Source organism: Cyprinodon tularosa, unplaced genomic scaffold, assembly GCF_016077235.1.
Source record: "Cyprinodon tularosa strain WSP-4 unplaced genomic scaffold, ASM1607723v1 ctg335, whole genome shotgun sequence".
NCBI lineage: Eukaryota > Metazoa > Chordata > Actinopteri > Cyprinodontiformes > Cyprinodontidae > Cyprinodon > Cyprinodon tularosa.
This window is the reverse complement of record NW_024039047.1, coordinates 172,265-198,543: the sequence shown is the minus strand read 5'-3', so window position 1 is coordinate 198,543 and position 26,279 is coordinate 172,265. Positions and strand designations below refer to the sequence as shown.

Sequence of the window (26,279 nt, the reverse complement as noted above, 5' to 3'; positions counted from 1 at the left end):
AACCTACTCGGCAATAAATTTCATTCTGATTCTGATCCCTAATCTACAATGTCATCAACCTCCATGATGTTATAATGCAAACACGAATATAAGGTGAAAACTTAATCGATCAAACAATATAACAAATTTTTTTTATGTCTTATATGATCTTACTAGAGTGCAATAATATTCTAAGAATGTAGTTTTTATTCTAACGTGGAAAGAAAAAAATTGTCCAAAAACGTAGTATATTTCAAAATGAAAATTTTAAATAGTGTCTAAATTTATACTTTGATCATATAGGATGAAATAAACGGATAACAGATTCCTTCAAATTGGAAAAATATGCTTACGAGGAAATAGTGATGATTGTTTTTTGTTTTTTTTTTTAATAAAAAAAGATAATGGAACATCTTTTTCCATGTTCATAGTTATGCACCTTTTGTTGAAAGTCTCTATGTTTTTTTTTTTAAGACACGCAATAAGGGTGTTAATTTTCTTTTTAAGAAGACTAAATTGATAGAATAACTATCGTTTACAAAAAGCAAGTAAGTATCCTAGATCACACGGCATTCCAGAAGGTGGCAGTAATACTCCAAACATTATGCTACACACTGTTATTGTAAGAGAAGAAGAAGGAGGAGAAGACGAGAAGAAGAGGAAGCAGCCAACCTCTTTGATCATATGACGTGAATTGTCATTAGCAGTACGTTATTTACAATGGCGGCGTCTGTCTTCCACAGAGTGAGAACAGGGTCCAAACTTGGCGTTCAGTACAATGAGGAAGGCCAGCTGATTCAGGTAGGGCCAGGGATCTGACAGGCTTCATCTTGTTCGCCAAGAGCAAAACGTGCAGCGTTAAAATAGCATAGGATAGGATAATTAAACCAGGGCTTCTCCTCGTTCACTCCCGTTGCTCTGAATTGATCTGCTTCATTAATGTTTTTTTTAAGGTGGAGAGCAGGGAGGATGAGGAGCAGAGCGTGAAGCTGGCGGAAATCCTGGAACTGTTGTTGGCTGCGGGATACTTCCGGGCCCGCATCAAAGGCCTGTCCCCGTTTGATAAGGTGCAGTATTCACCGCCCTCTCTCCGGGTACTCCGGCTTCCTCCCACAGTCCAAAAACATGACCGTTAGGTTAATTGGCTTCTTTAAATTCTCATTAGATGTGAGTATGTGTGAACGGTTGTTTGTCCTGTTTGTCTCTGTGTTGCCCTGCGATGGACTATTGACCAGGGTGGACCCCGCCTCTCCCCTCACCCCTCGCGACCCCAGCAGGGATAAAGCCTGACAGAAAATGGATGGATGCACGCCTATATTTTAATTGTTTGTTAAAAGTCTCACGTGATAAAAAGTGTCTGTCTTCTTTAAGGTGTTGAAAAGACCAAATGGTTTTCTCCAACCAGTTTTGTGGAAAAAGTCTAAAAGAAACGTTTTATAGTCAATAATTTATAGAGTTCTGGTCACATTTTATTAGAGAAGTAATCCTGGTACTGGGCCCATTTGGCTTAAGGGGTTTTTGCAAAACTGAGGGCTGCACAGATTTTTGTTCTACTAACTATTCTTTAATCAGTAACCAAGGATTTCAGGACATCTGCTTAACTTTTTGTAGCATGCTGTGCATTGCATTAAAATAGATTTCTGCTGGCTCCTTTCACTATTTGACCTGTACGAACCTCATGGACAGGAACTCAGATCATTTTTGGGCTGGCTAAAAGTTTGCTAAGAGGGTAAAACATTTTTAATCATGAGATGAAACTTATTTCTGTCCTATCACACCCCATAAACTAAAGCCAAGAACTGTCAGCATAAAATGAAGCCTTTGGAAAATTCATTATGTATGCCTCAACCAAGGTTGTAAATTCCTTCTGTGTCTTTCTTTTGTAACCCTCACAGCACTTTAAAGGGTAATTTCTTGATTTTAATAGGCTCTACTTTTAGGTGTCCTCTTATTTAATGAAGTTGTTCTCTCTGAGTTCATTCTTCCTTTCTTACTCCACAGGTTGTTGGTGGAATGACCTGGTGCATAACCACGTGTAACTTCGACATAGACGTAGATCTGCTATTCCAAGAGAACTCCACCATTGGTCAGAAAATGTAAGTGATATGGTGGCGGCACTTTCTTAAATCAGTTTCATGTTGACTTCCTCCCTCAGTTTAAATACAGCAGTGAAGTATGAAGTCCTTTATCTAGATTTAAAAGTTTTTATTTTTAGCTACAGGTTACTAAGGAGATTTCTTTTCAACGCACCAGAATTGTCTTTGTTTTTGTTATGCACACACAGGAGAATATTTTGTCCATAATGATTTTTAGTTTGGGGCATAAATGAGGTTAAACAACAGGTTCTTTTATGGAGCTGTTGAGGTGTTTTAGGCAGCCAGTTAATTGTGCATGCATTAAAATGGTTCATGCTTGTTTTTGTTTTCTTTGTTTATTCAGAGCCCTGACAGAGAAAATAGTTTCTGTTTTGCCAAAAATGAAGTGTCCTCATCGCCTTGAACCCCATCAGATACAAGGCTTAGATTTTATTCATATTTTCCCAGTGATCCAGGTAAGTTTTTTTTTTATGTTTTAAAGTTTCATCATCATTTCATATCAGATGGTGCAGAGCTTTATGCTGACTGATCACAAGTAGAGCTGACTGATGAAGACTTTCCCTTGCCTGCAAACCTGTGGGGCTCGGGGGGGATTGAGTCAGGCCAAAGGTTAATTCAGTGTGTAGCTAGCTTGTTTCCCCATATAACCTAAATAAATAAACTGAGCTGATAATTTATTTAGCATTTTATTTCCTAATGGAAAGATAATGCAGTAGTTTAAATCCTGTAATGATGGACAGAGAAATGTGTAAAGTATGAAGGAGAGAGGGACCTGTACCCTGATAAACCAGACTAAATGTGAGATTAAATGTGTAAGTTAGTCTGGCCCCGATGAAGATTTTGGAGGACAGCCCGTTGTTTTTCAAACCATGTCTGTGCCTGTTGGCCAAAGCTCTGACCAATGTGCGCCACTGACTGTAAACACGACAGAAAACTGCTGGGGGAGTGGTTAGGGCATAGAGCAAACAGCCTGCGGTAAAACGGCAAATCCGTCCTTCTTATAAATGAGCATAGAGTCTAGAGCCTCTTCCTGCTCACATTTCAACGAAAATCACATGTCTAATCCTTCCAAAACTGATTCCAAAGCTGAGTCAAACGAGAACTTCAATGGGTGTTGCCATCTTCTTTGTTGTGCTTTCTTCAGCGTCTCGCAACTTTGTCGTCCAGCCCCCAAAACCCCGCCCGCTTTGCATCCAGAGATTCAAAACACATCTATGTGTTGTGATTGGCCTGCCAGTTGTAGGACCTGAGGCATTGATTGAGGTTAGACCATTTGTAGGTAAAAATGATTTTGGCCGCTGGCGGGTGGGGCCACTGTACCAAGCTAAGGGACCTGAGGATGTGGGCTGCTCCATTTTCTCATAGGCGAAGCGTTTACACTCCAGAGCAGAAGGTGGCGGTACTGCGACCAAAGCCAACCACCAGTAGTAAACAAGAAGAAGACGCGAAGCAGCTTAGCCGGGTGTAGCAGAAAAAATCAGTTGTTGTGGAGAATCGTGTGGGTATGGCGAGTGGGAAAGAACAGGAGTTGGAAGACGCGCCAGCAGCACTTTATAGGTCTGCTGTATGGGACCACTTTGCATTTAGAGTGACCTACGATGACGGCAGAAAGAAAGTTGTGGATAAAAGTGCAACAGTGTGCAAGCATTGTGCAACACGTTTTGTTTATGCTAACAGCAACATGACCGACATGTCATGCTAACCCCGAAATCCCACATACTCCATCAGCGCTCTGCCCCACTGCGCTCCAGACCGCCTGCACAAAGCAGGCGGTCAGCCTCCACTGTGGCTCCCGTCCGCTCCGCTCCGAGTTCCTTGGAGATCGTGGAGGGCATGCACGAGATGATTAAATTCAGAGCAGCAAAATATGCGGAAATGATCCAGGGTTTCCGCGAATCATTAAAAATAATTACAATTCATTAATTTTTTGGGATTTTTTCATTAATTTCATTAAGAAAAAAATGTCATTAATCTTTATAATTTTTATAAATTTTTCGGTGTAACAATAAACATATACCGAACCGAACCGAAAACCGTGACCACGAAACCGTGAACCGAACCAAACTGTGGATTTTGTGAACCGTTCCACCCCTAGTGTGTATGTATGTGATGTATGTAATGTATGTATGTATGTATGTAGTCATACAGTCATACTGTTGTTTCAGTGGTTGGTGAAGCGAGCCATAGAGACCAGAGAAGAGATGGGAGATTATGTGAGAGCATTTTCCATTTCTCAGTTCAAGAAGAGCCACACCTTCCCTGAGGTAACACACTAATTTTCAGTTTGGGTTCTGCAAGACTAAGATGTATAGATGTTTGATTATTATTCTTAAACACAACCTTATTAGAATCATGGGCAGCATTAAGGCTAGTAATTGCACACAAGTTCACAGTCTATGAGGATCCTCTAGGGCACGTTTAAAACACGTCTTAAAACTACTCATCCAAAAATAGTCTTTTTTTTTTTTTTTTTTTTTTTTTAAAGGAAAAGTCTGGTCAACAAGGAATAACCAATGGGTCGTTATTTATACCTAAAACTAATACGTTCACCGTGATTTAATAACTTTAGCATTAATTAGTAAAAAAAAATCAAAATAATTTCAGTTGCGATCACTGAAACTGGGTGCGGACATTTTTGCCCAAATATAGTAACATCTCACTCCTGAGATCTTCCGGCAGTGACTCTCCGCTTTATGAGCAAAACAATGGGAACTACTAGACACATCTGCAATCAACAACAATTATTGAAGATTTTTAGAGGACTTCACCATTAAAATTCGCGAGAGCTATAGTTAAACTGACAATGCCCACATGCATGGCAGTTGGATGTTGTAATACGTTGGATAAAAGTGAAAAAAAAAATTAGTTATTTAACCTTTCCGATTCATGATCCACCACGCGTTCCTCGTTGGATTGCCAACTTGAAGAGGGAGGATTTGACATCGAACTTCTGGCCAGAGAAAAAACTCGTCATTTATCTGTTACTCTCTGCTTCGCACAGTTCACTGGTCATTGCCATCATGATAATAGTGCGTTTTGACAAACACCAGATACAGCACTGGGACTTGATCAACAGCCGATACCGCATTGTGACGTCACAAACTGGTAGGTGGCAGTAGTGTTCTTTGACAAACATGGATGCCTCCAGTAAAGCACATTCAAATGAAAATTACTCTTAATTAAAAACACATCATTTATTGAACTGTAAGTAATAATTTCATACTTAAAGTACTTTCACAAGTTTGTGTTCTGAATGTGACCGGACTTTTCCTTTAATAATCTGTAAACGTGGTTGTCTCATTGTGCTGTCTACAAGACCTGGAAATAATTTAACATTATCCTGCACATTTGTTGCTTTCCTGTTTTGTTTTTTTTGCTTTAAGCCTTCATGTTGGTGCCATCCTCAGGTTTAAATTGGATTACTGAATACATTGTTGTAGAGTTTTGTCCTCTGATACTGTGACGTAACCCGGAGAATCCGATGTCAGCAGCTCTAGCCTGGGTGGGCAGCTGCTCTGTTTTAGTGGCTGTTTGTTCTTTTGACAAATGTTAATTGTGTTTCAAAGATTTGGTTGTACAAAAGATGAAATTCTCTTGAATTGAATTTAGGATTTTTTAAAATGAGGAAGTTATGTATTCCAGTATTAATTAAAAAATATCCATTACTAAATAAGGTAGAAGTAGGCAAGTGTTCTCCTTTTACCATTTTTGTTTTATATTCTTCGTGCTTGAGCTGAACATTTTCTGGTGTTTCTTGTGTTCTTGTGTTTTGTTACACCCTGATCAGGATAAAGAATTTCTCCAGAGAAAAGACAAAGCTGTAAAAGCAGTTCTGGATGTACTGGTGAGCTGCTACACTGTGATCAACAATATGTGAGATTTTTAGAGCTGTCACTGGAATAGTAAAGGTTAATTATTTAACCAACTTTTAATGATTTATTTGCAGGAGGTGTACAAACCTGAGAGAAAGTACCGAAGGCAGAGGGAGGCAGGGATCCTCCTGGATGAGGAATCCAGGGTCCACTCCACTCTGCTTGAATATGGCAGGTAATATTTCTCTTCAGCTAACAGGGTCTGACCTTATGGCTTGTCTTTTTTTCCTTCAAAGCACAAGTGAATCATAATATTTATTGAAATAAGGCTGCAACTTTATTTTAAAAAATTTATTAATCTGTCGATTATTTTTCTGATTCATAATCGGATAGCCAAAGATTCCTTAAAGAAGACTTTTTACGAAATGAAACCAGGTGAAACTAAAAGTTTTCCACTTGAGGAGTTCTGAATAGAGCATATTGAAAGACAATATATATATATTTTTAGTCTTAAAGCTACAGTGTGTAACTTTTAGCGACATCTAGCCTGCAGACTGCAGCAACATGAACATCTCCCCCCCACCGCTTCTCCCCCCCAACAGTACGGCGAGCGTTACGGGACAAAATGTCTTCCACGACGTCCGCATCACCTACCTTCTCAAGTGATGAGGTTTGTTTACATAGATAATTTTACAGATAGTATTTCATTAGTCTGTGTAGGGTATAGATTTCATGTAGACTTAAGATCATAAATATACCCATTATTTTTTCTACATCGTTGTGACGTTTTGGCGATCTCGCAATCGCTAGTTTGTTGGCTCTGCGCTGCCGTAGCGCAAAGATGTCTGCCTCCATGGCTGCGAGACCCGCTCCTATGTAATTATAAATAACGAATTCTAAGGCAACGCAAATATTAAGGTTAAGAGGCTGAGCTCGTAGATGATGATAAATAACATAGTTATGTATAATATATTACATTTCTGACTGTATATCCCTGTAATTATTACACACTGTAGCTTTAAATGCAAAATATTTAAATATTTTTTGTCTTGGCATAATTACTGCTCTTAAGTGGGTTGCTCATGTTTTAGAGTCTCTATACTCCATTTAAAGATTAGTTGATTACTAAATTAGTTGATAATTAATTCATCAATTAATTAATCACGATTGATCCGATTGTTTTAGCCCTAATTGAAAGACAAAAAATCAGGCCCATGTTCTGCTGTTCAAAAATTTGTTATTATGAGGTTTCAGCTAAATCTCCCTGCTGTTCAGCAATAGTTAGAATTGTTAAGGCCATACCATTGTTACACATTAAATGTCTGTCTGTCATTGCAATGACATACAAAGTTATGCATCTACAAGTTAGAAAGGTTCCAGCATCACCTGTTAACTTCCCTGACACTGCAGGGTGTTTAAACCTAATACACGAACCCGTGTTCCCTGCTCAGGACTAATATTATTTACAAGAAGTATACGGTTAATAAACCTGTTTTTCAGATTTCCATTTAAGATTTTGCTCTCCAACGATGAATAAAATAAAAATTAACATATTAGAAGTAGCATGATCTCTTCAATAAGCAATGTTATATTTATACTTTTGCCAGCAATAGGAAAGGTTTTTTCTGTGTAAAATAAGTAATAACTAGTTATTTTTTATAAAAATATCTAAAAATAGTGGTGATTTGAAGCAGGCTTTTACCTAGAAATATTTCATATGGCATACACCTACTTCAGGCTTTGCGCGGCACAAACTTCGTAGGGGTAAATGACAATTGTCCTTCCTGGTAGGGAAAATAGGCATGGGGTTGCTAATTTGGGTTTTTATCCCTGCTGCTCTTTGGAATGGCAAACTGTCAGAATTTAAATTATATTCTTTAAAACCCGCAAAAAAAAATAGTATCTGGTAAATAATGAAAGAACAATAGGAAAGAAAATAAGAGTTCTAAATTGATGCCTTACTTTCAACTAATTTTGCTGGAGATTCTCAGTAATTGCATATTGCTCACTTTGTGGTTCTCCCTTTTTTTCCCTCTCCTCATTTTCCCCAAATTCACAAATTCCTTATCAGTTATGTTGGAAAAAAAATGTATATAAATAAATCCTAATCCATAAAAATCCTTACTTACATGTTCACTTAAATTGTCCTTTTTGTATGTTCACATTAATTGATTGCGTTTAAAAAATATAAAACATATTTTCAATTCAAACTATAACTATTTAATAATAAATTATAGCAAAATTTGGCTTAAATCATATTATAGCTCATCAAATCGGTGTCAAGTTAAGTCTTTCAAAGAAAATGCCTGTAGGAATTTTAAATGCCCAGCAGGTGTCAGAATTCAGTGACAGTGTCAATTACAATACAGTTTGCAAATGTGTAGAAAAGCTTCATAACGCCTTATGAATCCATCACCACATATATGTATAGATTTAATAGCAAGGGCTTCGTGAAAATCAAGTCAGTCTCTTTTACTTTTGTAGACAATACAGCTTGTTCAGCTTTATTTCTACTTGGTACAGAGATTAATGTAGAGTGACCCTAAACTAGTTTAGCTTCCTTTCATTTTTTGCCATCCCTCAGGCCACTGCCTGGCCAACCCTGGTTATCAGTCAAAGGGTGATATGCTGCTAAATATTGAGTGCAGCAACCTGAATTTTAGTGCAGCAGAGACAAATTTGGACTTAGTGGCCCTCCACTCTAAAACAGGCCAACAAAAACCTTGTATTCATAACTGTATCATGCTGTTGGCAAGAAAAGCTTCATTTTAGCAAATTATTTTCTTCATATAAACATTTCAATCCACTTAATGCGCTCTTTTCCATTTTGCTACATGTCTTTCTAAGTGCCATTTTATGGGCATGGGTGGGCTAAGCCTTGAGCAGCAGCTATTCAACATGGTCAGAATGTCAGCAGGTTGGCTGACATTCAGCTCATAACGTATAAAAAAAAGACCATCATCTGTTTTCCATTTTCTAGATTTATAACAGTTTTTGAGTTTTTTTGAAGGGCATATAAAAAGAGCTACACTGTAGAAGTTACCTATCTGCTAGAGTATTAAAACTTTACCTTCCAGGTTTCCCCAATCCATCTGACCTTAATCTAACTCGGTATAATCATATGCTGTCTTAGTTTGTTTTAAAATGCATTGTGTGGCTGTTGTTTTGAACCATCTCACAACAACCGTTTCTCTTTTTATTGTTGGTCAAATTCCTCTTTCATCTGTCCATCACTATTCTGTGAGTACAGGAACTGTGTGAGCTTTCTGTGCACGCCCCCGATTATTGCCGCTTGTTTTGTGGATATGTGTTATGTGGTGGAGTGTTGTGGTCAGAAAAAGTGCTTCACTTATAAAACATATATATGAATATGTTTTATTCATAAAGGCATGGTGGATGGAACCTCTTCCTTTTAACAGTTTAGTGTGGATATGTTATTGGTATAATTATGACATAGTTTTCCACAGTAAATGACCTTTTTTTGTCTTGTTATTTTATCACCAGGCGTTATGGCCTCAGTAAGCCGAGTAAACAAAACAAGGTAAGTGTCAGGATTAGTTACCTGGTGTCTCAGTAAACATATCCTAAATAAAGCTTTGTAGTGTGAGCAGGTCTGAGATGTTAGGAATTCCAGCTCATACATTATGGTACTAAGGTGTTTTACAATATATACATCTGCATAGTTTGCACAGAACAATGGAGTCCTGGTAATGGAAAACATTCTTTATAATTTACCTGTTGTGTATTCAAAATAGCAGCTGGCTTTGATAAGGAAGATGACTTTTGAATTGTTTAAGTACTGCGGTAGGATACAGAGAAATGGAAGAGAAAGGTTTTCAGCAGTAGGCGTCAGGAAGTTTCCATCATTGAAAACAGATTTTCACAGCACATTTTACTTGCATTTCAAAATTTTTGTAATCATACTTGGAAGGACACTAGTAAATGCAGAGTCTAGTGCAGAAACTTGAGTTAAAAGCTGCATAACAAATTCATTATAACATTTGCTTCGACATCTTTCATCCATTTTAAGTGCAATTTTCTCTGCACTTTTGCTCTTTTCCCCATTGCTGCTTTATGTAATTCTTGAGTGTTTTTTTCTTAAGTCTTCACAGAAAGAACTGTAGCCTCACATTTATTTAATTATTGTTCTATGTTCATCTATGGCCATGTTGTTTGATAAGTTCCTACCTGTCTATCATTAGGAAGATGACGGGAAGGTCTGTGGGTCTCAGACGAAGCCTGCTGGGATTGCAGAGGCTATGGAGGAAGAAAAGCTGCAAGCAGTCGAAGAGGTGATCATTTATGCAAGTCTAGCTGTACTGTATATCAGTATCATTAAAAAGATCATCTACTTAAGCATTTCAATTTAAAAAGTGAATCTTCAGACACAGGAATTTGTTTAATTCACGATATTTGATTTTCAGCATATTTTTTATCAGAAAACTTTAGGTTGGTTTGATGTATTGAAGATTTTACATTGGCCAAGTAAGTTATGTTTTTTTATACAGAAGATGTGGACTGGTGTTGGCCAGAGAGTAACGTCCTCATACAGTCCAGTAAATTTAGCCAGCGCTTTATAGGGGCACCTTTTGCCTGAAATACTGAATGGTGACATGGAGGCCTGTTGGTCTGCTAAAGTTTGGTTTAATACTAGCAACGTCATACAAGGGTGCGCACACCAAAAATGACGCAATCTGCCATTCCTGGCCACTGAGCTTGGAGCGCGAAATGCAGACTCTTTGCTAAGTTGTGCACCTCCAAGTTTTGTACCTTGGCACAGACTGCACGTACTGGCTTCGTTCCACCAAATGGAAAGATATAAAGTTGTCATCCGCGAACAAGTTTGCCTTTACTGACATCAAACGGTGCAGAAGTTTCCAGTGGAACAGTGTGATTCAACCAGTGTTGTTACTGTTTATTCAGTGGTAGAAACTAAAAATCCTGGTTTTTACCAAAAGCTTGGCAAATAAGTTTGCCCCTGTATATGCTGTTTTCAGAGTCCATTAAAAACTTTTATTTACTTTTATATATTTTTTTTTTTTACTGTTTTTCAAGGCTGCACTTTAAAAAAAAAATTAAATAGTTTAGAGAGCTGTTCTTAACAATTTTTTTTTTATTTTACACTTGTGTATACAAAATGACAAATCTGTCAAAGTCTTAGTCATAAAACACAATAAAATACAAAATTCAATTCAGTTTATTTATATAGCGCCATATTCACAATAGGGGTGTGCAAAATAATCGTCATGATGATGCATCGTGATTCTAATTTTCATTATCTACTGCATCGATTCTTAACGCCAAGTATCGATTATTAATTTAAAAAAATGAGTAAATAAAATTGCATGAATGGTTGGCGAACATCAGCCAAAAACAAGTGTAATACAACTTTCAGTCCAGTAGATGTCGCTGCTGATGTGTTGATGCACACTGCCTTGTGTCACAAGCATTTCTACTGCGCCGTGTCATTCAAAAACAAAACATGGAGGAGAAAATATTGCAATGCATCGCAATAATTCAAGTATCGTGATGCATCGTGATAGAATCGCATCGTGGCCTGTGAATCGTGATTCGAATCGAATTGTGACTCCTTTGGCAATACCCACCCCTAATTCACAACGCATGTCATCTCAAGGCACTTTACAGTTCAACCAGATCATACAGTCAAATTGATACAAAGTTTTCTATCTAAGGAAAACCAGTTGATTGCATTGTCTCATTGACTCAAGTACAATCCCTCACACTAAGCATGCTTGTAGCGACAGTGGAGAGGAAACACTCCCTTTTAACAGGAAGAAACCTCCAGCAGAACCATTTGGAGCAGCAGATGGCAGCTCAGTGTGAGCTGCCATCTGCTGAGGCCGACTGGGGTTCAAGGAGACAGAAGCAGAGATACAAGAAGGAGCTTTAAAAGGTGGCCCCGTCCAGGAAACACACAGCCAGGCAGACGAGCTCCGAGCCAGCTCCCATGCCAGAGGACGAAGAGAGCACATCCACTCAGTCATGGTCAGAGAAACGGGACCACACTGGAAAACAGGTCGATCTCCAGCATCTATAAACAAGGGTGTTGATGGAAGCAGCACAGCTGATGTTTCTTTCCAGGATGGCGTCACAGCCAAACAGGAACAGACGAGGCAAAGCTACTCTGGATAAAGTCTGAAACAACTACCCGTTGTATACAATGCATTCAGCATTTATTTAGCAAGCCTTTTTTATGCAGGCCTATGTTTTTTATTTATTTATTTTTTTTTTAAAAAGGATCTGTCTGGGATTCACAGGGGGTCTGGTTTGCCCAGTATCAAATCTCTTTGTGCAGCAGGCAAATGTTTAATTCCACCATATATATCTGTGTAACAAACCTATTATTATTCAATAATCATAACAAAACAAAACTGCCCTCTGCCATTTTGTAAGATACTGTTTTTCCTCTTATCTTTCTTTTTTTTTCTTCCTGCATTTCTGCTCGTTATGATCATCCCTGCCCCTCTGTGGTTTTTACGAGTACTGCACCTACGTCCACGTCGAACGATAAAAGTATACAGCGCATCTATGGGCGCGACAACCCGAAGCGCGTGTATAACTTGCCTTAGGGTGTTTAGAGGGACCAGTTCTATGAGTCCACTTCAGGTCATCTGCAGTGTTGGCTCTGTTATTGCTTTCCTTTCATGAAACAATAATCTCCATATTGTATTTAAATTTGGTTCTGGGCAGTCTGCAGTGATGCCATTTTGAGTAAAGCACTGTCACATACGATAGTTGATAGTTGAGAAGGTACCGGTGTATTTAGAGAAACGCTGTGGACCAAAAATAGCAGATGACAGTGGGAAGCTCTCGCTTAAAACGGTGTGGATTTTTTGCATCTCTACTTTAAATTATTATAATTAAAGGGCTTTGGACCTCTAGCTGAATGAGTCCAGTCCGTTATCTGAATCCTTGTGTCTCAGCAGAACACTGAAGCCCTGATCAACAATCATAACAAATGCTTGAAATCTACCAATTTATGTGCCCAATCTAAAGAATAAGTTTTATGACATCTTATTACTACCTTGTTTGCCAAACTGGCTTCTGTTTAATACAAAAAAATAATGGATACTGTTTAAGTATATCATACAAAATATGGTTTGATATTCTTGCTTAGATGCGGATTAAAAACCTGATGACCAGTATGGCTGCCATGGCAACTGGAGAGGTAAGCAGACTCACATTTTCTAATAAACACTTTACAAAAAAGTTTTAGAATTATTTTTTTTTTTTTTTTTAATTCGCCCACCTGACGATTTAAGAAGTCCTTTACTTCAGATTCTGTGTATTATGTTTAATTTAGTGTATATACATTAGCACTTTGTTAGGTGGCCATTTTATTTCTTTACTCTATCACAAAGGATATTTGCCCAGTCGTTGGTTTCAGTTTAACTTTAGTGATAATGAAGACGGTTTGGATGTGCAACTTCGATGTGAATAGTTTGTTTTTGGTGCAGGGGAAGCTGACTGCAAGTGCTGTGGGTCAGATAGTTGAGCTCCAGTCCAAGGAGATCAAGCTGATTGCTTCTGAGTATGCTGAAAAGGTCAGTGCTGATAATGCATCTTACACACAGCCAGTATTCTGGTTCTACTAGAAAAGATAACCCTTGCAAATGTTTATGGATTAAAAACAAGAATTTAGCTAATGGCCAGGTGCTGGTTGAGCTGTGGACATTGTCTGGTAATTATTTGTCCATCACCTTGCAGCAGTTGGAGCTTTCTTTAGAGGAGCGCTCAGAGCGATATGGTCCATTGCAGCAGCACCGCCGGGCCGTTGCCTCATTGAACAAACAGATCCAACAAAAGATTGAGCAGCTGGAAGAGGTCAGCATATTACTTTTGGTTACTCTTCCATATCACTCCATCACAAATCTTACCCATCTGTTTCTCCGTCTGATTTAAAATAAATAGCTGAGAAAAGAAATATGTTTTAGTAGCAGGAACAGATGTTTACAGCATCGTTCACCAAATAACCTACTCCCCATCAGCATGTCTGCTTGCACTGCTGTAGATTTTAATGTAGCTACTCTCATTATTGTATGTCTTCATTTTTGGAAAGCCTATGGATTGCTGAGCCTACCTGCTAATATGGTTTTAAAATTGCATTTGTTTTTCTTTACAAGTTTAAACAGTTCTGTCCTTAACTATGGACTAGATTTGAATTGATACAGTTTTTTCTAAAGGCCAATAGTGATTCTTTGGACATCAGTAAACTGATCCCCAGTTATTGTTTTTGGTGGTTGATTACTGAAGCAGATATTGCTTTTTCTTACTTCTTTTTTGTGATTTAAAAAATGTTACAATAACAAAAGTGTCATATTTTACAATTGGGAAACCTTTTTTTAAAACTTGCATAGCAAATGGAGTGAGCAGATATTCATGCATTTTCTTTTCTATAAATACGTCCCCACTCTGAGCTAATGAGTTGGTGAATACAATAGAAGAAACTAATTTTAAGGTTGATCAAAAACATTGGGCGGTCAATGCATCGGTCTACCTCTACAATGGACTTTCTGTAATGGTGGCTGTGGCTCCAGCACTATTAGAACCTGCGCTGACATGTTTTGTGTCCTGACAGCTGAAAGCCAACCATGCTCAGGTGATAGCCCACAATGAAGAGGCAAAGAGGAGTCTCATGGAGGTAACTGCATACATCCATTTTACTGTCCCCATCTTTTGATTTGTTGTTGTTGTTTAGCCAATATAGCTCTGGGAATTGATGTAAATCTGTAAATTTATTTTCTACTGTTTTGGCTTCATTCACACATGGGAGACGTTTAATATCTGATACATTTTCTAAGGACTAATGCACGAAAACACCTTAGAAATATGCTTGTCAGATTTATAAGCCACTACAAAGTTCCTTCCTCCACATAACACAAAGGACTAAACTAGATTTAAATAGAAAGTTGCAGTTTTTAAAACATCCGGACAGATGATCACTACTTTTCGCTCCCCATTGGTTACCCAACCATTAGACAATACTAGCCAGTTACCTAGGGCCCAAAGTTCCTTGGGGCCACATAAAACTCTGTGCACAGGTATGGTTAATACAACTATTCCTTATTTGTGCACATTATATTTTTATTATTTTTGCTACACATGTTCAGAAAGGTCCAAACAGAAAGCAGCAAACCATTTGAAAACAGTGTGAAGAGCAGTGTGGCCAACTTAACAATTTTGTCGCTTTATTTAGAGACTTCTCAGACCCCTCTAGCATTTTATTTCAAAAAAACACCTCCTGCCAAATCTAGTGACTGTTTTCTGCTACAGGAGACTTTGGCAACAACATAAGAAAGCACTGAACAGAGCAAGTAGATTTGTAACCCCGCTTCCTGCTCTGCTCTTTCTTGTCTGCTGTCATGATTCATGCAGCTATTACTTCATTAAAATGAAAAATGGAGAACAGATAAGCAGATCATGGCTTGTCTACAAAGAAAGGAGGACTGTGTTATTTAATTTTGCGGTCACCTTTTTGGAAACACAGGAAGGAGCAATCAGTTAAGTGAGCTTTGTGCTTGGAAAAAATCTTTAATTCCTTTAGAGACAGCATAAAAAGTTAGCTGAGTACAAAACATAGAGAGGAAAAAACAAGAAGAGGATCAAAACGTAGAACAAATAATGTATGTCCATTTTTAATTCAATTTCTGTATAATGGTCCTGTTTTATGTGTTGTCTTCTCAATTCAGAGGGCCCCATGTTTGTTTTTTGCCTAGGGTCCCAAATTTCCTTAATCGCCCCAAACCGCAAGGTGCCTGAGCCATCTATATTTTTCTGCTCATCATGAAATCCCATGATTTTTTGCGAGGAAAGCTCTCCCCACAAAGAATTCTGGGATATATCTGCTCGTCTAGTGACCATGGATGATCACTTCTTTTAAAGGTGCATTGTGGGACATTTTGAGTCCACTAAGTAGTGGACTCAAAATGTCCATCCAATAAGCATTTGGAAACTCATCTAAAATGGCCTGGCCACTATGTATTGCCCTATATAGAGATTAGGGCGGACATTCAGACACAACCTTAGTCTTTGCTGAATATATTATTTTTCCTGCTTAATGTCTTTAATAGCGTAAAGCTAAAAGTGTCTTTCTGTCTGTTCTTAGGCTAAAGAACACTCATTAAAACTGGAGAGGGAGATGAAGTCATTAGAAGAGATGGAGAAACAAGCGGACAGTGGGTGAGCCATCTTGATTTCATTACTTCATGTAGATTTCTTGTCACCATGAAGACACCTGAGATTGTGGCCGAGTTTGGATCTGCTTGGATCCTAAAAATGACCCAGATTACTCTTGTGTAATGTGCTCCCCTCCTGGCCTACAGTTAAAGGGGAGCTGAAGCAGGGAATTGCCAAATACAAAACTGTTGAAAGTGCTGCTGCTGGCAGCAGCTCTCAGTTGTGAGTGTAGTGTTTTATCCACAGGAAAGTGAGAATTGGGCTTCAGTCAGTTGCAGGAAGCACAGGAGCTCTGACTGGTGCAATGTTTTTGTCTCTTCGGCAGCCTGCTAGAGAACCTCAGGGCTTTGGTGATGATGAATGAGAATCTAAGGCAGCAGGAGCTGCAGTTCCGCACACACTGCAGGGTGAGGACATGAACATTTTCCCTCAGTAGAACATTTTCAGTTCATTTTATTAAGCTCATTTTGTCAACAGGAAGAGATGTCCCGTCTGCAGCAGAATATTGAAGAGCTGAAGTCAACTTCAGGACAGGACACAGAGGAGGAGCAGGTTAATCATCCACAGCTCTGATATTTAACGTCTTTATTAGTATGGTTGTTTCCAGAAACATGCCCATCCATAATTATAAATTCTTTTTTTTTCTGTCCCCAGGAGAGAAGCAAGTTAATAGACCATCAGTACAACTCAGACCGAGAGAAACTGCAGAAGATCCGACTGCTTATGGTAACCTGCACTACAGCATTACGTAGACATCAGCATTAGATTGCCAGCAGCAACTAGTGTCAGCAACATTCTCTTAATTCACACCATCACTGCATTATTGTCCTTGTAGGAATTTCCATCCAGCTTGCTGGAAAAAAAGAAAATGACAATCGCTTAACAGCAATAGCCCTGAAAAGAACACACTAGACTGAAAATCAGCTAAACTTAGCTGCTATATAAAAAAGAATAAAAATAAAATGGTTGAAAACCGTAAACAATGGGAAAGTACAATGATATCAAAGTTTAGCATCGATTTTGTATTTGTCATGAATATTAGCTTTTAACTCATATAGAGCAATTTGAATGTTTTCAAACAATTCATAATAGAAATTCAAGGGGTGAATAAAACATTATATGACCGAATAATGTTATATTAAATTATTTGCTTAATCAGAAATCAATTATCTTTAGTCAATTGATTATTGACCTTCTTTGAGTGAGCTAGCAGCTAGCAGGCATAAAGATTCAGATTAAATTAATTTGGTAATCAAAATGTAATGAGCATAATAGTAAACACATGCACGTTAAATTTATATTATTGTTTAAACCCTTAAGCCAGGCATACACTGTGCGATATTTCCAATCGTTGTGTGCAGCTACAGCTCACACTGTACGACGAAACCGCAGGGTTTAAAAGTTCACAGCTCACGATGTATGTTCTCGCACTGTGCAGCCCAACGCTCTGATGCGATCTACCTGCTCACACTGCACATCCAAAAGCCACAGGTCGGACTCATGCACCGAGAGATGGCGCTAGTCGAACACGTCAATCTGGAAGAAGAACTCCCTTGTTTGCACATGCTTATTACATGAGGTTCTGGTAAATCGGGTCATAGATGCTTGTGGCTCTGCTTCAACAGCAGGATTTTCTATGGACATCTCACAATGGCTGACTGAATTTCAAACATTTCATTTTCTCCCGACCTTACAATTCCTGATCAGGAGGTGGTCGTGAGAGGCCCCTTTACACTACACAACGCAGGGCGCGCAATGAGGCCGAAACTCGACCCGATCGAAAAAATTCTCGCACAACTTGAAAAATCGTCTCGAAAAGGGCAAAAACTCATACAGTGTATGCCGGACTTTAGTGAAATAAACAACAGCTGTATAAACAACAGCTCATACATGTTAGCATATACCCCATTTACACTACCCTTGAAAAAACGTGCCGAGACCGGTGCAAGCTCAGTAACTGAGATAACTTATTGTGTGTAAATGGAAAGCAAACTGAACTGAACCAAGCTAAACACAACCAGACCGAGATACCTGCAGACCAGTTCCGGAGGTGGGCTCTGCTCGGTTTTTCCCTGGCTCGGTTCTCTGATAACAAGAACGCATGAGCAGAACATGTAATCTCCGTCTGGCTGCACATCGCGATTCACACTCCATTCCAGTAGTTGGCGGTAATGCCCCTCCGGAAACAAAAGAAGAAGAACTGCTTCTTCAACTATAAACAACAATCAAAATCTTCTTCACGCAGCATTTTAAATAAAGGCATTTAAAATAATAACACCGAAGTACAGCAATAATAATCAAGCATAACTTTCTGAATGTGACAGGCGCCGCCATTTTGATTTGCTTGATTCCCCCCTTCTTCGTCTTCTTCTTGTGTTTTATGGCGGTTGGCAAACAACTTTTGGTACATTACAGCCACCAACTGCTTGATTTCCTCCTTTTATACTGGCAGTAATAACGCAGATCGTCACTAGAAGGCGAGGAGTCGAGGAACCGAGATAGAGTGATGTGTAAACGGTCGTCAAAACCGAGCTCAGCCTGGTTAACTGATCCGAGCTCAGACCGGTCTCGGCATGGATCGGTTTTTCAAGGGTATTATAAATGGGACTATAGCTTACCATGCGGTGCATCTTGTTAGCTCTTCCAATCTGAACGTTCCAGGCTATTGTTTTGTCCTCAAGGCACTGTGGGGGTCTTGGAGAGAGAGGGGGTAATTGAAGAAGAGAGTCCTCACATTCAATTGTGGAACAAAAATCTGCATCCTTTACCTCAGTGAATATGGTTAAGATAAAACAAGGACTTTGTTCCTCAGTGTCCAAAATTATTATAGTTTATGGCCCAGCACATAGTTTTGCTAGTTTTTCCACTCCTTTTGCTAAAAAGGTAAGATGCTCTGTTAATATTAACATCAATATTTGTTATTTTATCAACAGAAATTGAATTACTTACAAAATACATGTGTAATTGCAGTGGCAGCCTGCAGTGCTCTTCCTCTTTTCCCATACACATTCACAACACATTTCATCTTGTCCAAACAGAGGTAAAACTCTGCTAAACTAGAACTTCGTGCTTTGACAAAAACTCAAAATATAATAGAACTTCTCCTTTAGAAGCTTTGCAGAATTCAAATCTTTGGCAAGAAAGACTTTTGTCTGAAAAGATCCATCTAGTTAGAATTTCAAAACGGAGAAAGTAAAACTGGGAAATCTTGGATAAAAAAAAACAAAAAAAACACTGCTTTGAAGATAGGCATTTATTCAGGATATGGTGTCCATATTTGACAAGCCAGCAAGGTATAGATGTTGAAACAAAGCTGTTTATAAGCTGATATTTTGATATTTTCAAGAACAGAATAACCATTTAGAAAATGTAAATTTTAAAAGTATGTACATTTTTAAAATTAATGTCTGTTTTACTTTGTTTCATCAATTCAGAATAATTAAATCTGCATTTTGATTGCTACTTCAAATCTGCATAGATGCTCTGCTATTAGACATATACAACACAGTTGCATTGTTTAAGAATATGTTTGCTGTGCCCAGAACGAAAAAAAGTATTCATGGAATGATACCCTTTCTTCACAAGTTCAGATGAAAACTAAAAACTTTTAAAATGGACTCTGACCAATCAATTTTTCCTACATGAAGGTTGAGTGTTCAGTAATCTAGATAGAGAACCTAGGAATGTCTCCATGGGTATGTTTATTGTTAATAAAACTATCTAACTGCGTCTTGCTTTGCTCAGGCTCGCAGGAACCGCGAGATTGCAATCCTGCAGAGGAAGATTGATGAGGTGCCTAGCCGGGCTGAGCTGACACAGTACCAAAAAAGATTTATTGAACTCTACAGCCAAGGTGGAATTCTCTTCTACATCTGATATAGCTTCAGGTGGGGTTTCTTTATGTCTTTAAATACCCTTCCTAAATCTTTTCCTCCAGTTTCTGCTACACACAAGGAGACCAAGCAGTTCTTCACACTGTATAACACCTTAGATGATAAAAAGGTCTATCTTGAGAAGGAGGTAGGTAATCACAGCAGTCACCAAAATTATAACTCTACAAATCTACAAATCTGAATGTTTTAGTTGTAGCAATAAATGAACATGTTCCAAACAATCTTGACGAAGAAGAATTTTATTTGTTTAGGTTAATCTGCTGAATTCAATCCATGACAACTTTCAACAGTAAGTAACATGTCTGTAAACAAAATGATAATGTACAGTCTTAGTATGGAGCTGTGTTTTCTCATCACTGTAGCCATTATGTTTCTGGTTTTCTGTTGCAAATGAGTTCTTAGCAGCTTTTCCATGTTCCAGAGCTATGTCATCTGCCGCAGCCAAAGACCAGTTTCTTAGACAGATGGAGCAGATAGTGGAGGGTATCAAACAGAGTCGCATGAAGGTAAAATTGTTGCTGTAACTGCGTGGCAGGTTTCTCAACACATTATCTTCAGTTTGCCTGTCTTCATTTTCAGATGGAAAAAAAGAAGCAGGAAAACAAAATGAGAAGAGATCAGTTGAATGATGAGTACCTGGAGCTGCTCGACAAGCAGAGACTTTACTTTAAAACTGTCAAAGATTTTAAAGAGGTAAGAGGCTTTTTTTAAATTAAAGTAAATCTCACATTAACCATGAGAGAGAACATTTGAATCCAGCAGAGAGGCATTGCTAGAATAGCACAGATTTACTCAATGTAGCTCAAGCCTCTAGCTTAAGCCAATTACTACCAAACCAAAGTCCTCCAAAGAACTTGCTGCTTTTTAATGTATTTATTCCTAAAATGAATGTGAATAACGGGAAATGTAGTTGAGACTTTCTCGATAAATTACAGAATGTTTAATAAGGCTTAAAGATTTAGGTATTTCTGCAGGTGAAACAAATTAAAAGAATGCACTTGTCAAGTCGTTTTGTTGGTCTATTTTTCTAATAAAGCTTTCAGTATGATTAAATATTTTTTTCTATTACCAGGAGTGCCGCAAAAATGAGATGCTGCTGTCTAAGCTGAGGGCTAAAGGAGCCTCCTAACTCACCTCTACCTCCTGGCTCTGGATTCTGTTTAGCCAGCCTGAACAGGAACTGAATACACGTGGGATCGTTATCAGGGTTATTTTGGACAAAGACACAGCTCCAACCTCAGCCTCAACAGGGGCCTGTTAGATCACTTCATAGAGATCTGGTTCATTTAGTTTTTGAACTTTTTATAAGGTTGGAGCTATAGGAATAGAAATATGTGGATATGATTGGTCAATATCTGCCTAGATGACCTCCATTGTATCTGCTGCTTAAAATATCCCTTATTAATCCTTTCAATAAAATATACAGACTACACCTCTAGTAGTTTCATGTAGAAAAGGTATTTAAATTAAATGAAAATGGTTTGTATTTTGGTCTATGTTGTTAAAATTTGTTGAAATAGAGAGATGATGGCATTTGGTGTGTTCATAATATCATTAATCTCTAATTTATGCTTACACAAGTTATTTTCAGTACATGTAAGTCAAATGCTGAGATCTTATTAACATGTTTTTATTTTATTTATGTTGCAAGCTTTCCAAAAATCTGATCAACATTAATAATATAAATGTTTATTTTTTGATAACCTTTTTCTGCTTTACTACTGTTTATCCAAGAAACGACCAACATTGTTCCAGTCAAAATCATGAAAGCATTTTACAGTTTGTCCTTCTTTACTGAGCATGTAAGCCATTAAAGTCTTTCTACACCTATATTAGATATTTTCTATGGAGAAGAACATGTTAACTTGAGTGGTTTGTTTCTAGACCTTCATCTTTTTTGCTTTTGTCTATCTTAGTTATTAAGGACTGTATAAAAGAAATACCATATTTTGCTAAGTTAATTTTATATAATTTAGCATAATATCAGACAAGTAAAATGGTAAACAGTTTTCAGGTAGATTTGAGCTTAAATACTGTAACAAAATTACAATTCCGATTGTGGACAGTGAGTTAATTAATCGTAATATAACTATATGCACCAAGGAGGACACTAGGGTGAAAGAAACGTCTGGCTTTATGTCAAAAACCTTTCTAGAGATCCTCACTCCTCCTGATTCATGAGCGTTTGGTTGATTCACAATCTGTGTATGACTTTTAGAAAAAAAAAAAAACTTACTTTTTTTCCTCTACATAAATCCTCTCTGTAGAACTATGACTTTTCACCTGTAGCTCTGAATTATAAAGTTTTGGAGGAAATATTACTTCACGTACTGTAAGTAGAGAATGAATAATCTTGCCTACACAAGGAAACACAGTAAAAATGTTCCCTTTGTAACTAAAAATGCATGTAGTTCCTAAATAGCATGGAAGCTCCTCTGCATTTGCCTTTTTTCTCTATGGATTTCAGTTCAAGGTTTCAGTCAAACCATACATTCTTTTAATATAATGATCCATTACAATGTGTTTAGAGCACAAGAGGTGCAATTCAACTCTGCCATTTCAGACACAGCCATAAGTAACACTGTGGCACCTCTTCTAGGTGCTGGTGGACTGGTGGGGTACACACTGACACCTAGGGGCAATTTGGAGTCGCCAATTAACGTTGCTGTTACGTTTTATACACTAGGAAGAAGCTGGAGCAACTTGCAGAAAGGTTCACACCCAAGATCTTCATGATGCAAGAGAACAGGAGCTACAAACTATGCCCCATGTCACACAGCAGTTTTCTGCCTGTTCATATCCCACTTATTTCCAGGGAGCCATAAAGCTGCAATGGATAGATTTGTAGCACTTAAGTTATAAGGAAATTTAGATTTTGTCTGTCAAGATTTACTTTAACATAACTCAGAATAAACTCATGGGTTATTTTAAAATGGAGAGACGGCAGGATTGTAAAAACAAAAAAACGTATTTAGACATGGTGTTAATGTAGGATTAAGACAATTTTCCAGCTGTTTGTCGATATTTTGAGAACAATCAATTGGATCTAAGATGCCGTTATTGCTTTTGCCTGGCCTACAACTTGTAGGCCGTATTTCATATTTAGTATGTATGAATGCCTATTGATGTGGAGGGAGCTGTCAGTCAATATGCAGTAGTGTGTGAAAAAGGGATGACCAGGAGGAGCAACAAGATAAAGGGGATCAAATCAATTCATTATTTTATGCTTCTTAAGGAATTTTTAGACTAACTTTTACAAAACTTGCTATAAGATGTTTATAGAAGAAATTTTACATTTTAGATTTACACTTACAATGCTTTTAGCACTCTATATTAATGAAAGTCCTCAGAAAAGGTTACTACATAATTTATTCTATTTTAATATATGATGAATAGCTTATTTAATGGCACAATTACTGCACTCTGTAATGGTCATATGAGGTTCTTACAAAAGACACTAGCTTGAAGCCTACCTTTAATGAAGGTCTAATTAGTTTTGAACTTAAAGCTCACTGTGGCAAGGAGGGAGGGGAATGAAAGGGGATTTTTCTAACATTTTATGTAATGAATGCTAAGTGGTCGCAATAAAGTTAAACCTTTGATTATGTCTGCCTGTTTATATTTATGCAGTGATGATATATGCATTTACCAGACATGTTTTACAGGTCCTTCAGGAGGGAAGAGTGATCTAATCTCCACTCTCTCCTTTAAAAAGGCTCAGAATTACAGTTTTATCCATTCAGTGTTATCATAAATGTCAGAATGTCCCACTATAATAAATGTTTCAGTATTCATCACTAAATCAAAGTCAGCTGGCTAACTCAAGTGGTAAGTTACCCCACTTGCACAGAGTGGCCCTATGTTCAAATCCCTGGTTGAGAGAACCTGTCATGATGAGCAAGCATGGAGCGACAGTGGAGAGGATAAACTCCCCCCATAGGGAAGAAACCTCTGGCAGAACCAGGCTCAACATGGCGGTCTTTGGCCGGTCCGGTTAAGATGAGACAGGGAACGCTGTAAGAGTTCGGGAGGAATGACACTCTGATGAAGCTTAGCTTTGAAGGTCGAGGAGGGGAGGCCTTGTAAGATGAACTTTGGATGCCGACTGGCTTTCGTGGAGGTGTGGTTCAAAGGTTATTGGCTGTGTCGCAGCTGGATGTATGAAAAGCAATGAGTTTCTTCAGTTGAACTTCTGCCTAGGCTCCGTTTCAATCTGAAAGACTCACACAAAGAGAAGAGACAAGAGATATTTATTGATACAATTACTGTGTTTTTGGCGCTCAGACCTAGGCAGGAAACATAGATCTTAATTTTGATTGATATGCATGAACAGGAACAAAAAATAGGGCTGCCCCCCCCAAAAAAAAAAAAAATTGCTGAGGTTGAGGCCAATACGACAGCATGCTCAGGCCTACCAAATGAGGGCCAGTTGCGGCGAAGGCCTACCAAAAGTTTGTGAAGGGATGGTGAGGTAAGGTGAATGATGATGGGATGATTGCTGGGATGAATGAGGGGATGATGCTGTGATGAATGAGAGGATGAATGATTACAGAAGAGAGATGAGTGATGAGAATGGGTTATAAACACAACTGAAATAATCAAACATTCAGATCTGACGAAGGATATAAATGAGTTCTGAAACCACCACCAGTTTTTGTAGTTAGCTTACCCTAAAGGCTGAGAGAATGTTGAATACTTCAGAAAGATTAATGCATACTCAGGGCGGATATATGAGGCATAGTCTGAAGACCATCAGCCCCGTTGCTAAGAAACTCAAGGAGACGCCACGGATCACTGTTGCGGCTGCTCCATTTAAATCAATGGCCTGACGACGCAAGCTTCAGCTAATGGGTAAACCTCACTAAGCATTAGAGAATTAGAAATGATGAGGGTAGCAGCCATGAACTGCGAACCAATTATTTAACGAACCCCCCCCAAAACCTATTGATATCGAGCAGAGAACACACAACCGTGTAGGAATGAGCTGGGGACATGATACGAGAGCCACGATGAGCTGAGAAAGTGAGATGAGGACGCAATGATCTAGCTAAGCCGCGATGACCGAAGACGAAACAAGCAAGCCACAATGGTTAAGCAAGATGTTTCAGTCGAAATTCGTGATCCATGATGCTAAGGGGTTCAAAGCAAAGGGCCTGGGATGTGAACGCATGAATAGGTTTGGGTGCTATGTGCCTGGAGCAATGAGCTGACGGGCCGTAGTGCACCTGCTGCAATGAAAACAGAGCACCATAAGCGCTGCTGCAATGGTTTAAAGCACATCGGGCTTTTAACCATCAGGCAAAGACCTGGGGGCCATAATAGACTGGCTGTGATGGAGGCCATGAGTGCCCGCAATGATGCTAGAAGGCAGCATAAAATGCCCGCCGCAATGCTGCTGGCATAAACGCCCACAATGATAGGTGCCATGAGGCGATACTAGAAGGCGGCATAAAATGCCCGTCACGTTGCTAGAAGCAGCATAAAATGGCCGCCGTGATTCTGCGCCATGTACACCCACAATGATAGGCACGATGAGGCGCCCGCCGCGAAGATTATAGGCGCCATGATTGCATGAGTGCCTGTAGCGATTGAGAATGGTTGCCAGAACTTTCGCCGAAACAGATATAACGCACCATGATGCTCCTGCAGAGATGGATGGAGGCCACCAGGAGCGTTTGTAGCGATGATGGAGGGCGCCAAGTACCTATAGCAAAGGAAAAAGGGGTGCCATAACCTAGTAGCAATGATAAAAGGGGTGCCATGAAGTGGCGTGCAATGAAAAGTGCCATAGCACCTGCAGCGATGATAAAAGCTGCCGTGAAAAGGCAGCGGTAGGAAAAGGCACCATGAGTACCTGCAGCGATAGAAGAAGGGGAACGTAGGCGCCCGCCACTAGATGGAGGGCACCCTGTGTATCTGGCACCATAACCTCCTGACGCAGTGATAGAGGGCGTCATGACATATTGCGATGGATGGAGGGTGCCTAGGGCACCCGCCACGATGAAACGTGTCTAACATGGTGCAGATTTAGATAGAAACAATACGCTGAGGGGAATGCCTGTGACTATTCTGAAGTTGAGACATGCAGTTGATGATGATCTGAAACTAGAAGGAGAGATTATGAATGCAGTGAGCTACATAATCCCCAACCAGACAGGCGCAGCAGACACATAGCTTCCTACGGGGTCACTAAATTACTTTTTGACTTAACACTTTATCTACACAATTCAAAAATTGACGCAAAACAAGTGTCAGTTAAAAATCACAATTAAGGTAAAAACAAGTGTCGCTATAAATGGAGG

The 26,279-nt window shown here is 38.8% G+C and overlaps 1 protein-coding gene across 2 annotated transcripts; it reads left to right on the top strand.

The window, feature by feature from the left end:
• The first annotated feature begins 596 nt into the window (after positions 1 to 596).
• On the top strand, positions 597 to 22,274 carry ccdc93 (coiled-coil domain containing 93). Of its 2 annotated transcripts, none has more exons than XM_038294138.1 (23): positions 597 to 780; positions 933 to 1,046; positions 1,981 to 2,075; positions 2,419 to 2,530; positions 4,241 to 4,339; positions 5,863 to 5,919; positions 6,022 to 6,122; positions 9,407 to 9,428; positions 10,090 to 10,179; positions 13,026 to 13,076; positions 13,366 to 13,452; positions 13,616 to 13,732; positions 14,487 to 14,549; positions 16,014 to 16,087; positions 16,410 to 16,491; positions 16,562 to 16,636; positions 16,739 to 16,810; positions 19,829 to 19,937; positions 20,022 to 20,104; positions 20,229 to 20,266; positions 20,399 to 20,483; positions 20,557 to 20,670; positions 21,050 to 21,106. In XM_038294138.1, the coding sequence occupies exons 1-23, from the start codon at positions 700 to 702 to the stop codon at positions 21,104 to 21,106; spliced, it is 1,878 nt and encodes a 625-aa protein (XP_038150066.1). In that variant the 5' UTR covers positions 597 to 699. The 2 variants fall into 2 exon arrangements, with proteins under 2 accessions (XP_038150066.1, XP_038150065.1); XM_038294137.1 differs by having other exon boundaries at positions 599 to 780; positions 9,392 to 9,428; positions 21,050 to 22,274.
• The last annotated feature ends 4,005 nt before the right edge of the window (positions 22,275 to 26,279 follow it).

Bases quoted from the DNA above. Each gene is read 5' to 3' on its own strand.
- ccdc93 (XM_038294137.1), top strand. From the start codon at position 700: ATGGCGGCGTCTGTCTTCCACAGAGTGAGAACAGGGTCCAAACTTGGC. The intron at 5,920-6,021 runs GTGAGCTGCTAC...ATTTATTTGCAG, and splicing joins AAGCAGTTCTGGATGTACTG to GAGGTGTACAAACCTGAGAG. The intron at 16,811-19,828 runs GTAACCTGCACT...TGCTTTGCTCAG, and splicing joins AGAAGATCCGACTGCTTATG to GCTCGCAGGAACCGCGAGAT.